General features: G+C 43.7%; 1 protein-coding gene across 10 annotated transcripts; it reads left to right on the top strand.

The window, feature by feature from the left end:
- Positions 1 to 2,146: 2,146 nt before the first annotated feature.
- On the top strand, positions 2,147 to 7,892 carry LOC311077241 (uncharacterized protein). 10 transcript variants are annotated; one of them, XR_014604820.1, is made up of 9 exons: positions 2,147 to 3,416; positions 3,586 to 3,789; positions 4,034 to 4,212; positions 4,306 to 4,378; positions 4,574 to 5,317; positions 5,436 to 5,573; positions 6,132 to 6,213; positions 6,741 to 6,810; positions 7,311 to 7,856. XR_014604820.1 is itself a non-coding variant. In XM_084139069.1 (9 exons), the coding sequence occupies exons 6-9, from the start codon at positions 5,498 to 5,500 to the stop codon at positions 7,398 to 7,400; spliced, it is 318 nt and encodes a 105-aa protein (XP_083995195.1). In that variant the 5' UTR covers positions 2,147 to 3,416; positions 3,586 to 3,789; positions 4,034 to 4,192; positions 4,306 to 4,378; positions 4,574 to 5,317; positions 5,436 to 5,497; the 3' UTR covers positions 7,401 to 7,885. The 10 variants fall into 10 exon arrangements, 4 of the variants coding, with proteins under 4 accessions (XP_083995195.1, XP_083995197.1, XP_083995196.1 ...); XR_014604821.1 differs by having other exon boundaries at positions 5,436 to 6,005; positions 7,311 to 7,854; XR_014604822.1 differs by having other exon boundaries at positions 4,034 to 4,192; positions 4,574 to 4,614; positions 4,716 to 5,317; positions 5,436 to 6,213; positions 7,311 to 7,853.
- The last annotated feature ends 2,343 nt before the right edge of the window (positions 7,893 to 10,235 follow it).

Here is a 10,235-nt window from a genome sequence, read left to right as displayed (position 1 = left end):
ACGGGCTTGGTTAGGGGAATGAAAAATCCAAGATCTAGGGCCCGAAGGCCCCAGAAATGGCTGTGCACTGGCCCACTTTCTACTGACCACTAAAGGACACCACAGGCCCAGAAAGGAGAATGGTCACACCCTAGAGAGATACATATATAATTATTCAATAAAAAAATAGAGGGCTAAAATCGCCAGGGTTCAAATCAAACGGGCTATATTGCCGTGGTTTATACCAACAAGGGTTTAATTTAATAAAAAAACTCATGGTAGGTTTTAGTTAGATGTGGTGAGGGGCATATAACTCACGTCTGTATGGACATGAGGAGACGCTCGACGTCACAGTTAGGGTTAGGGTTAGGGTTAGGGTTAGGGTTAGGGTTAGGGTTAGGGGAATGAGAAATCCAAGATCTGGGACCCTAAGGTCCCAGAAATGGCTGTGCACTGGCCCACTTTCTGCTGACCACTAAAGGTTACCCAAGGCAAAGAAAGGGAACGATGCCGTGCTCCAACGTCCCACTACAATGTCCACTTGACAAATACGTAAATCTGTGTATAATATTAGTGGCAAATATAACAATAATAATAATAATAATAATAATAATTATTATAATAATAATTATTAAAATGCTAACACCTATAACCCGTCTCATAATATCTGTTTTATATGTCCGCCCACACACGTGTGTATATTTATATTTTATTGTCCATATGGTTGTGTTGTGCCATAATGAGTGTAAAAAATGATGAGATGACCCCTATTTTGTTTGTTTGTTTTTAATATTTTTCCAGGGGTCGACCAGAGAGGGCCAACAACAGTCGGGGTAGGCGACGGAGGGCCGTCCAGACCGCATCAACAGGTAAGTGGGGGTAGATTTTAGTATAGAAAATGGAGTAATTGATATTTTTGTTTGTTTGTTTTTAAACCTTCTTGCAGGGGTCGACCAGAGAGGGCTAACAACAGTCGGGGTAGGCGACGGAGGGCCGTCCAGACCGCATCAACAGGTAAGTGGGGGTAGAATTTAGTGTAGAAAATGGAGTAATTGATATTTTTGTTTGCTTGTTTTTAAACCTTCTTGCAGGGGTCGACCAGAGAGGGCTAACAACAGTCGGGGTAGGCGACGGAGGGCCGTCCAGACCGCATCAACAGGTAAGTGGGGGTAGATTTTAGTGTAGATAATGGAGTAATTGATATTTTTGTTTGTTTGTTTTTAAACCTTCTTGCAGGGGTCGACCAGAGAGGGCTAACAACAGTCGGGGTAGGCGACAGAGGGCCGTCCAGACCGCATCAACAGGTAAGTGGGGGTAGATTTTAGTGTAGAAAATGGAGTAATTGATATTTTTGTTTGTATGTTTTTAACCTTCTGGCCGGGGTTAGGGTTAGGGGAATGAGAAATCCAAGATCTGGGACCCTAAGGTCCCAGAAATGGCTGTGCACTGGCCCACTTTCTGCTGACCACTAAAGGTTACCCAAGGCAAAGAAAGGGAACGATGCCGTGCTCCAACGTCCCACTACAATGTCCACTTGACAAATACGTAAATCTGTGTATAATATTAGTGGCAAATATAACAATAATAATAATAATAATAATAATAATTATTATAATAATAATTATTAAAATGCTAACACCTATAACCCGTCTCATAATATCTGTTTTATATGTCCGCCCACACACGTGTGTATATTTATATTTTATTGTCCATATGGTTGTGTTGTGCCATAATGAGTGTAAAAAATGATGAGATGACCCCTATTTTGTTTGTTTGTTTTTAATATTTTTCCAGGGGTCGACCAGAGAGGGCCAACAACAGTCGGGGTAGGCGACGGAGGGCCGTCCAGACCGCATCAACAGGTAAGTGGGGGTAGATTTTAGTATAGAAAATGGAGTAATTGATATTTTTGTTTGTTTGTTTTTAAACCTTCTTGCAGGGGTCGACCAGAGAGGGCTAACAACAGTCGGGGTAGGCGACGGAGGGCCGTCCAGACCGCATCAACAGGTAAGTGGGGGTAGAATTTAGTGTAGAAAATGGAGTAATTGATATTTTTGTTTGCTTGTTTTTAAACCTTCTTGCAGGGGTCGACCAGAGAGGGCTAACAACAGTCGGGGTAGGCGACGGAGGGCCGTCCAGACCGCATCAACAGGTAAGTGGGGGTAGATTTTAGTGTAGATAATGGAGTAATTGATATTTTTGTTTGTTTGTTTTTAAACCTTCTTGCAGGGGTCGACCAGAGAGGGCTAACAACAGTCGGGGTAGGCGACAGAGGGCCGTCCAGACCGCATCAACAGGTAAGTGGGGGTAGATTTTAGTGTAGAAAATGGAGTAATTGATATTTTTGTTTGTATGTTTTTAACCTTCTGGCCGGGGTCGACCAGAGAGGGCTGAAAACGGTCGGGGTAGGCGACCGAGGGCCGTCCAAACCCGATTAACAGGTGAGCGGGGTAGGTTTTAGTGTGAGCGGGGTAGGTTTTAGTGTGGTAGGTTATATAAGGGTCCTGAAAAATAGGGCTTTTTGTGTCCGGTGTAGTTTATGAGGGGTTATTGACGGGTAGGTGTTAGTAATGAGATGTGGGTGGCCATTCAAAGAGGAGTTTTTGGTCTACACCACTGTCCCAAAAATAACGGAAGAGCGTTGGGGAGAGAGAAAAATTTAAACCTCATTGAGGCCTCTCGGGTAGACTGTGTCCAATCTTTTGATCCAAATGCTCTCGGCCTTGAGTCTTTCTTTTAGAGACCACGCTGGATTTGATTGGAGACAGGTGACTTTGAATGCAGACAGACCGTGGGTCAGGAAGTGTTGCACTAGGTGTCGTCGCTTCTCAACTTTATGCATAATATTGTGTGCATGTTGGTAGGCTCTGACCCTCAGTTCATTTTTCGTCTGACCCACGTATTGTCTGCGGCATCTTGTGCAAAAGGCCAAATAAATGCAGTTCACAGCTTCGTGGGTCAGAGGTCGGGGGATTTTAAATATCTTTTTGTTAAATCTGCTCATTACCCACTTTTTTTGAACAAAATACTTGCAGCGGCCGATCCGGCCAATGGGGGCCGGTGTGCGTATCTTGCTATAGACCAAAGTGTCGTGTAAGTTTTCGTTACGCTTATATGCTGCAATGGGCCTGTGATGTTTGAGAAAGCTAGTAGGTTCAAGGAACTTCAAAAAGTTTTCTTTGATGGCCGAATTAAGGGATACGCATTGTTTGGAGTAGAGGGCAGTGAGCGGGATGATTTTATCTCTAATCTGCCCTTCTGCTCTGAGTGGGCTTTTTGGCTTGTCAAATGTTTTCAGAATCTTTCTCAGGAATGCTCTGCTGTAACCACGCCCACGGAGAGCCCGGAAGAGGATGCGCGTGGCCTCCACAAAGGACGATGGCTGTGAGCAGATTCTTTTGAATCTGAGGAGCTGTGACTTAATGATTCCTTTGAAGGTGTGTCTTGGGTGAAAACTGTCTCTATGAAGTAAAGAATGCGTATCTGTGTCCTTGAAGTAAACCCTGAAATCTAGCTGTCTTGTTTGTTCAAACTTGGGTCCCTTGTATGAGACCACGTCCAAAAAATTGACCTCTGACCTGTCCGTGTTATATTTGACCTTTATAGATGCCTGGTGTGAATTAAGGTGAGCGATGAAAGTGAGGAAATCGTCCTCAGAGTGGGTCCAGACACCCCAGATGTCATCCAAGAACCTATAGTACGCGAAGGGTTTTTTGGCAGAGCCTGCGAGAGCCGTTTGCTCCCAGTCTGCCATAAAAATGTTCGCGTACGAGGGGGCGAACTTCTTCCCCATGGCTGTTCCCTTTACTTGTAAGTAAAATTTAGTGTCAAACTCAAAGTCGTTTTTAGTCAGATTTATCTCCAAAAGTTGAAGGAGATGCTCGTCCGGTCTAAGGGGATCAGGATATTTGGACATAAATTTTCTAACTGCTTTTAAGCCAGTCGGGGTATCAATATTGGTGTATAAACTATCTATGTCAATTGTAAATAACAATGCGTTTTGTGGGATTTTGAGTTGACTAATTTTTGCAATGAAATCGTACGTGTCTTTTAGGTAGCTTGGATGTCTGGTGGAGAGAGGATTGAGGAAGTGTTCCAAGTACTCGGCCGTGAAGTATGTCTCGCTGTTGCAGTCGGAGACGATGGGTCTACCTGGTGGGACCTCAAACGGAACGCTCCACTTTTCTGGCTCTTTATGGATCTTCGGCAACAAGTAAAACCTTCTGGCTCGAGGTGGGCCTTCACCCACGAGATACTCTTTTTGTTTCGCGCTGATAATCTTTTTTGAACACATGTCATCTAAAATTTCCTCCACCTCTTTTATAGTGTCTGTGTAGATGGGCCCCTCAAGAGGACGATAGTGCTCTGCGACAGACAGTTGTCTCAGTCCCTCACCGAGGTATTGTGCTCTGTCTAAAATGACTGTGGCGTTACCCTTGTCGGCTGGCTTAATTACTATGTCCGTATTGTTATACAATTCTTTCAGAGCTTTTCTTTCGCTCGGTGTTAGATTGGGCTTCACCCCCAGGCCCCAGTGTAGCTTTTTGAACGCAAAATTGTCAGCTCTTATGACCTTCTCTATTTCTTTCGGCAGGCTGGACAAAGCGGGCTCCCAGTCAGAGGGATGAGTGAACGGTACCTTCGCTTTTTGGCTTTTCTTGCCCTCAAAAAATGTCTCGAGTTTGAGCCTGCGGTGGTACGCTTGCATGTCCGCTAAAAGTTCTTTCTTTCTACAGCTCGATGGGGTGGGGATGTAAGAAAGGCCCCTTTTGAGGACTGAGGTCTGTTCTTTTGATAAAACAAAGGACTTTGACAGATTTATGATGAGTTTACGGGAACCGCATTTTGGGTTGTCGGGGTCTACAAGTTTAAATGAGAAGCCCAATGCGTGAGGAGTGCTTTGGCCGTTGTCGGTCTCCAGTGGAGCCCATCCTTCTCCACGTGGAAGTGTGTGGCTGCCAGCAGAGGGATGAAGGACAGATTCTTTTTGATAAAGCTGTTGATATGCTCTAGCATATCCTGCTCTGCTTGCGGTAGCACTCTCGAAAAATTGATAAGGGGCACAATAATTTCTGTCTGTGGCAGAATCCTCTTTGCTATTTTGTATGTTTTCTGTATTTCTGTTATGGCCGTCATTCTATATCTCTGTTTTCGGTTGTTAAGGCCAAATGACAGAACGATCTTTTCCGGTACTCTGGCCACTGTGGCTTTTTCCAACAGATTACATGCATGCTGGAATTTAGCACCGGGGAAGCTGTCCACTTGGAGATCGGGTTCCTCGTAATGAGGAAGTCTGGACAGATTTGAGTCCCCAATGATGACTACTCTCTTTTTTAACGTAAGGCTCCAATCTACGTGTTTCCTTGTGGTGTTAATGTGGCGTAAAGGGCGGTTAAGAGAGCCAGAAGATGGGCTGTCAATCATTAGGGGTTCATTTACGTTTGTGTCTTCCCCAGGTGCGAGAACGCCGAGAGATGGTGCGGTTTTAGGGACGCTCGGTTCACCCTTTTCTACCCCCATGTCTCCCGCTGGCTGTATCGGGTCAAACTCCCGAAGGAACTCAGAGAGCGGTGAAGGTGGTTTTACCGGAGTGGGTGAGTCGTCAGAAAAAAGAAAGCTGCTATGATCAGAGTAAGCGATTGGAGTCGACATTGGGGGAAATGGGAACAATCTGTGTTCCGTCTCTGACACAGGAGAGCTGTTTGGGGCACCAATAGGCTCTGGTGTTGCCACTGCCACCTGTGGGGTGGGTACCCTGTCATTGACCTGTGGCGCTTCCTCCTGAGGAAGAGGAACTAAAACAGAGATTTCCGGCACTGGTGTCACAGGGCGGCTCTGAGCTACAGGGGCCGCGACAGAGATTTCCGGCCTCGGTGTCTCCGGGCGGCTCTGGGGTGGAGGGACCGTTAAAGAGGGTTCCGCTCCTGGATTTATATGGCGGCTCTTATGTGTTCTCTTTCTCTGTTCGCAGGGCTGCGGTGCTTCCGCCTGTATGGGCAGAAGGGACTCTGGTAGGTCCTGTGGAGGTACTTCCTCCTCAAAGGACCAATCTCCTCTATGTGGAGGAGAACTAGTGCCTGCTTTTTCTGGTAAACAGAGTGTTGGAGAAGTTTGTATCTCTATGTGTTTTTGACTGACTGTTTGTCTTACAGGAGCGGTGTTGGCAGGAGGTTCGGTCGGCCGAGGTGCAGGGGCCTGTGTGGCGGTTCGGCTGGTGGAGGCGACGACAGTAGCGTAAGTTCGAGGGAGTGCGGTCCCCCTTGTCTCTGTGGGGGCTTTCTGTGTCGTCGTGCTCACACCAATCGGGATCTCTGCCGTAATCAGGGCCTCTGCCTGTGCAATGGCCTCTGCACTAATTCTACTTCTATAATTTCTGTCCGCCCAGTGTGACGCCACCTCAAATGCTTCAGGCCAATCGGCTTGATTGGTCTGGGCACGTATGCTCTGTATGGTTGCATCAATCATTGATTCGTAATGTCGCTCGAGAAGCAGTTGTGTAGTGTAGGACCAGTTTTTTGCGTTGTCCTGTAGCAACTGTGTAACTCGGTCATTCGGAAAGGCTGGTCTCACCGTCTCTATCAGGAGGTCAGTGAGTCTTTTAAACGTGACCGGCTGGTTATTCTGAACCTGCGTGGTAACTCTTTCTAGATGGTGTACCTGGCGGATCAGATCATAGAATAATTTGATTGTCGTTTTGAGTTGAGGCGGTGCCGGTGTGAAATCTGGATTTTGTCTAAAACGGTTTTCGTTTTCTCTTGCAGGTCTCGCCCTTGTACTGTTTATAGGAGGAGGGCGACGTTGCTGGTAACCGCCCCAGTTCGTGAAGTGCGGGTAAGTGTTGCCTATAGGAGGATTCACGTCCCTCTGTCCTCCTCCATTAAAGTTGAAAGAAACCGTTCTGGGTCTCTGATTGGAGGGGATGTGTGTGTAGTTGTTACGAAAGGATGGTATGGTGCGTCGGTACTCCAGGTGTTGTGGGAGAGGAAAGCCATCCTCGTCCTCAATGTCTGCACCTTCATATAAATATTCACGCCGAGCGCGTTTGTGTACCACCCTATCGTCCTGACGGGGACGTGTTTCTCTGATTGCTCTCTTTTGGCTTTTTTTACCCTTTGCGTTTTTACCAGGAGGCCTGTATGGGCCTGCGACTGGCCCAAAATGACTCTTATGATAGGGAGATCTGTATGGATCTGCTACCTTCTCATAACGGTCATTTTGTGGTGCAGGGAAACGTTGGGAGGGTCCAGGCCTGGACACCTCCCTGTGAGTGGATCTGTTAAATTCCCTGTTTTGACGTTTCTGAATGTTTGTGTTATTCCTGTTTTTTACAGGGCGGGACTGTGGAGCTGTATTTCTTTGTCTCCTGTATGGGAAACTCTGCTCCTTTGCACGGTGGCGTGCTGAAGTGTTACTTGGTGTGAAATTAAAATATTTATAATCTGGTGTAACACTCGTGTGTCTAATTTTTGGACGTGGTGTGGTTCTCTGTCTTGGTCTACCACGGAAATTGTCCATAATGTCAGAACTGTGTGTGTATATTTTTTTGAAACTTTTTTGGTATTTTTATGATTTTTTTGTTGGATTTTTATAGATTTTTATTGAACAAGAATAGAACAAAAAACAACAATAAACATGAAAAAATCAAAAATCAAAAATCAAAAAATCAAAAATAAATGCGTTCAAGTCTTTCGCGACGTTTCGGTAAATAAATATTACCTTCTTCAGGCTGACTTGAACTTTGAGAAAAAAAACTTTTATGAAAAATGTAAGAAATATATATACAGTATATATGATATATAATATATATTTATAAACTATAATATGTATAGAATACAATATATATATATTTATATATACCGATATATTTTCTACAATGAAATTAACAAGGTGATGAACTCTTTGTTAAGGCGTGGAGGAGCGAAAAGGCTGCGACCAGTTGCTGTCTATTGAGAGCATGAAATGAGAGCGCGCTCGAATGCGCGCCCCCTTATATAGACTAGCTCTAGAAAAAAATAGTTATCCATATGTGGATTTATAGTCCTTCTAATTGAAATAGCTTCCAAACTGGACCGCGAAAGGTAAGTAAAACTTCATATAGTAAAGTGTATAATTGTGTTGGTGGATTTATTTCCTGATTATAGTAAGAAAATAGTTAGTTTCGTTCAAGGGTGTGCGTCGATACTGGATGACGTCATACCCACTGAAAATGGTAAGGAACTATAAATAGTCAAACATAGTCATTAATATGAGTAAAAAATTCCTAAATAAAGGTTTTATGATTAAAATATAAAGTAAACAACTTTCATAAAAAGAGTTGGGGCAGAAAAGGTTGTAAAGTGTGTGTTTTGGATCTCGTTTCCATGACGACATCGTTTTGATCTGGGACGACATCGTTTTATCCACAAGACGTTTTTAAGGTAAAATTATGAGTTTTAATTTTATCCATATGTAGATATGGGCCTAATACATTTCAAAGGATGTAGGAAATATATAAGTTGGGACAGAAAATGCTGTTTGATGTATGTTTGTGAATTATTTCCACGACGACATCGTTTTGATCTGGGACGACATCGTTTCGGTCCGGGACGACATCGTTTCGGTCCGTGACGACATCGTTTTGCAAGGGACGACATAGCTTTATGTTTTTGAGGGAAAAAGAATGATTTGTAATTTTGTCCATATGTATATATGGTCCTATTATATCCTGAAGGGTATAAGAAAAATATATATATAAAAAAAGCTGAACTATATGTTTGTCAATTATGAAATAGGTGTATAAACACATATACCTATGTATATATCTCTATTATTTATGTTTTTAGCTGTCCCATGTGTGTTTCTAAAATCTAAACGCTCTTCCAATAGGATAAAATATCCATAAGTGAGTGTATAATGTGAATATATAATGTTTGGTGTATTATTTCATTAAGTTGATCAAATAGAGACCTGAGAGACAATAGATACACAGAACGAACCCCGTCTCAACCCAGGGCTCTCCAAAAGCTCAGAGGCAGTGGCGCGGGCTTGGTTAGGGGAATGAGAAATCCAAGATCTGGGACCCTAAGGTCCCAGAAATGGCTGTGCACTGGCCCACTTTCTGCTGACCACTAAAGGTTACCCAAGGCAAAGAAAGGGAACGATGCCGTGCTCCAACGTCCCACTACAATGTCCACTTGACAAATACGTAAATCTGTGTATAATATTAGTGGCAAATATAACAATAATAATAATAATAATAATAATAATTATTATAATAATAATTATTAAAATGCTAACACCTATAACCCGTCTCATAATATCTGTTTTATATGTCCGCCCACACACGTGTGTATATTTATATTTTATTGTCCATATGGTTGTGTTGTGCCATAATGAGTGTAAAAAATGATGAGATGACCCCTATTTTGTTTGTTTGTTTTTAATATTTTTCCAGGGGTCGACCAGAGAGGGCCAACAACAGTCGGGGTAGGCGACGGAGGGCCGTCCAGACCGCATCAACAGGTAAGTGGGGGTAGATTTTAGTATAGAAAATGGAGTAATTGATATTTTTGTTTGTTTGTTTTTAAACCTTCTTGCAGGGGTCGACCAGAGAGGGCTAACAACAGTCGGGGTAGGCGACGGAGGGCCGTCCAGACCGCATCAACAGGTAAGTGGGGGTAGAATTTAGTGTAGAAAATGGAGTAATTGATATTTTTGTTTGCTTGTTTTTAAACCTTCTTGCAGGGGTCGACCAGAGAGGGCTAACAACAGTCGGGGTAGGCGACGGAGGGCCGTCCAGACCGCATCAACAGGTAAGTGGGGGTAGATTTTAGTGTAGATAATGGAGTAATTGATATTTTTGTTTGTTTGTTTTTAAACCTTCTTGCAGGGGTCGACCAGAGAGGGCTAACAACAGTCGGGGTAGGCGACAGAGGGCCGTCCAGACCGCATCAACAGGTAAGTGGGGGTAGATTTTAGTGTAGAAAATGGAGTAATTGATATTTTTGTTTGTATGTTTTTAACCTTCTGGCCGGGGTTAGGGTTAGGGGAATGAGAAATCCAAGATCTGGGACCCTAAGGTCCCAGAAATGGCTGTGCACTGGCCCACTTTCTGCTGACCACTAAAGGTTACCCAAGGCAAAGAAAGGGAACGATGCCGTGCTCCAACGTCCCACTACAATGTCCACTTGACAAATACGTAAATCTGTGTATAATATTAGTGGCAAATATAACAATAATAATAATAATAATAATAATAATTATTATAATAATAATTA

Source organism: Abramis brama, assembly GCF_963993115.1.
Source record: "Abramis brama genome assembly, contig: SCAFFOLD_87, whole genome shotgun sequence".
Classification (NCBI taxonomy): Eukaryota; Metazoa; Chordata; class Actinopteri; order Cypriniformes; family Leuciscidae; genus Abramis; species Abramis brama.
The sequence above is the reverse complement of the archived record's forward strand: the minus strand, read 5'-3'. Positions and strand labels throughout refer to the sequence as shown.

Coding starts and splice junctions, on each gene's coding strand:
- LOC311077241 (XM_084139069.1), top strand. CDS start 5,498: ATGTCTCCCGCTGGCTGTATCGGGTCAAACTCCCGAAGGAACTCAGAG. Junction 5,574..6,131: donor AGGTGGTTTTACCGGAGTGG/GTGAGTCGTCAG, acceptor TTTGTCTTACAG/GAGCGGTGTTGGCAGGAGGT. Junction 6,214..6,740: donor GTGGAGGCGACGACAGTAGC/GTAAGTTCGAGG, acceptor TTTCTCTTGCAG/GTCTCGCCCTTGTACTGTTT.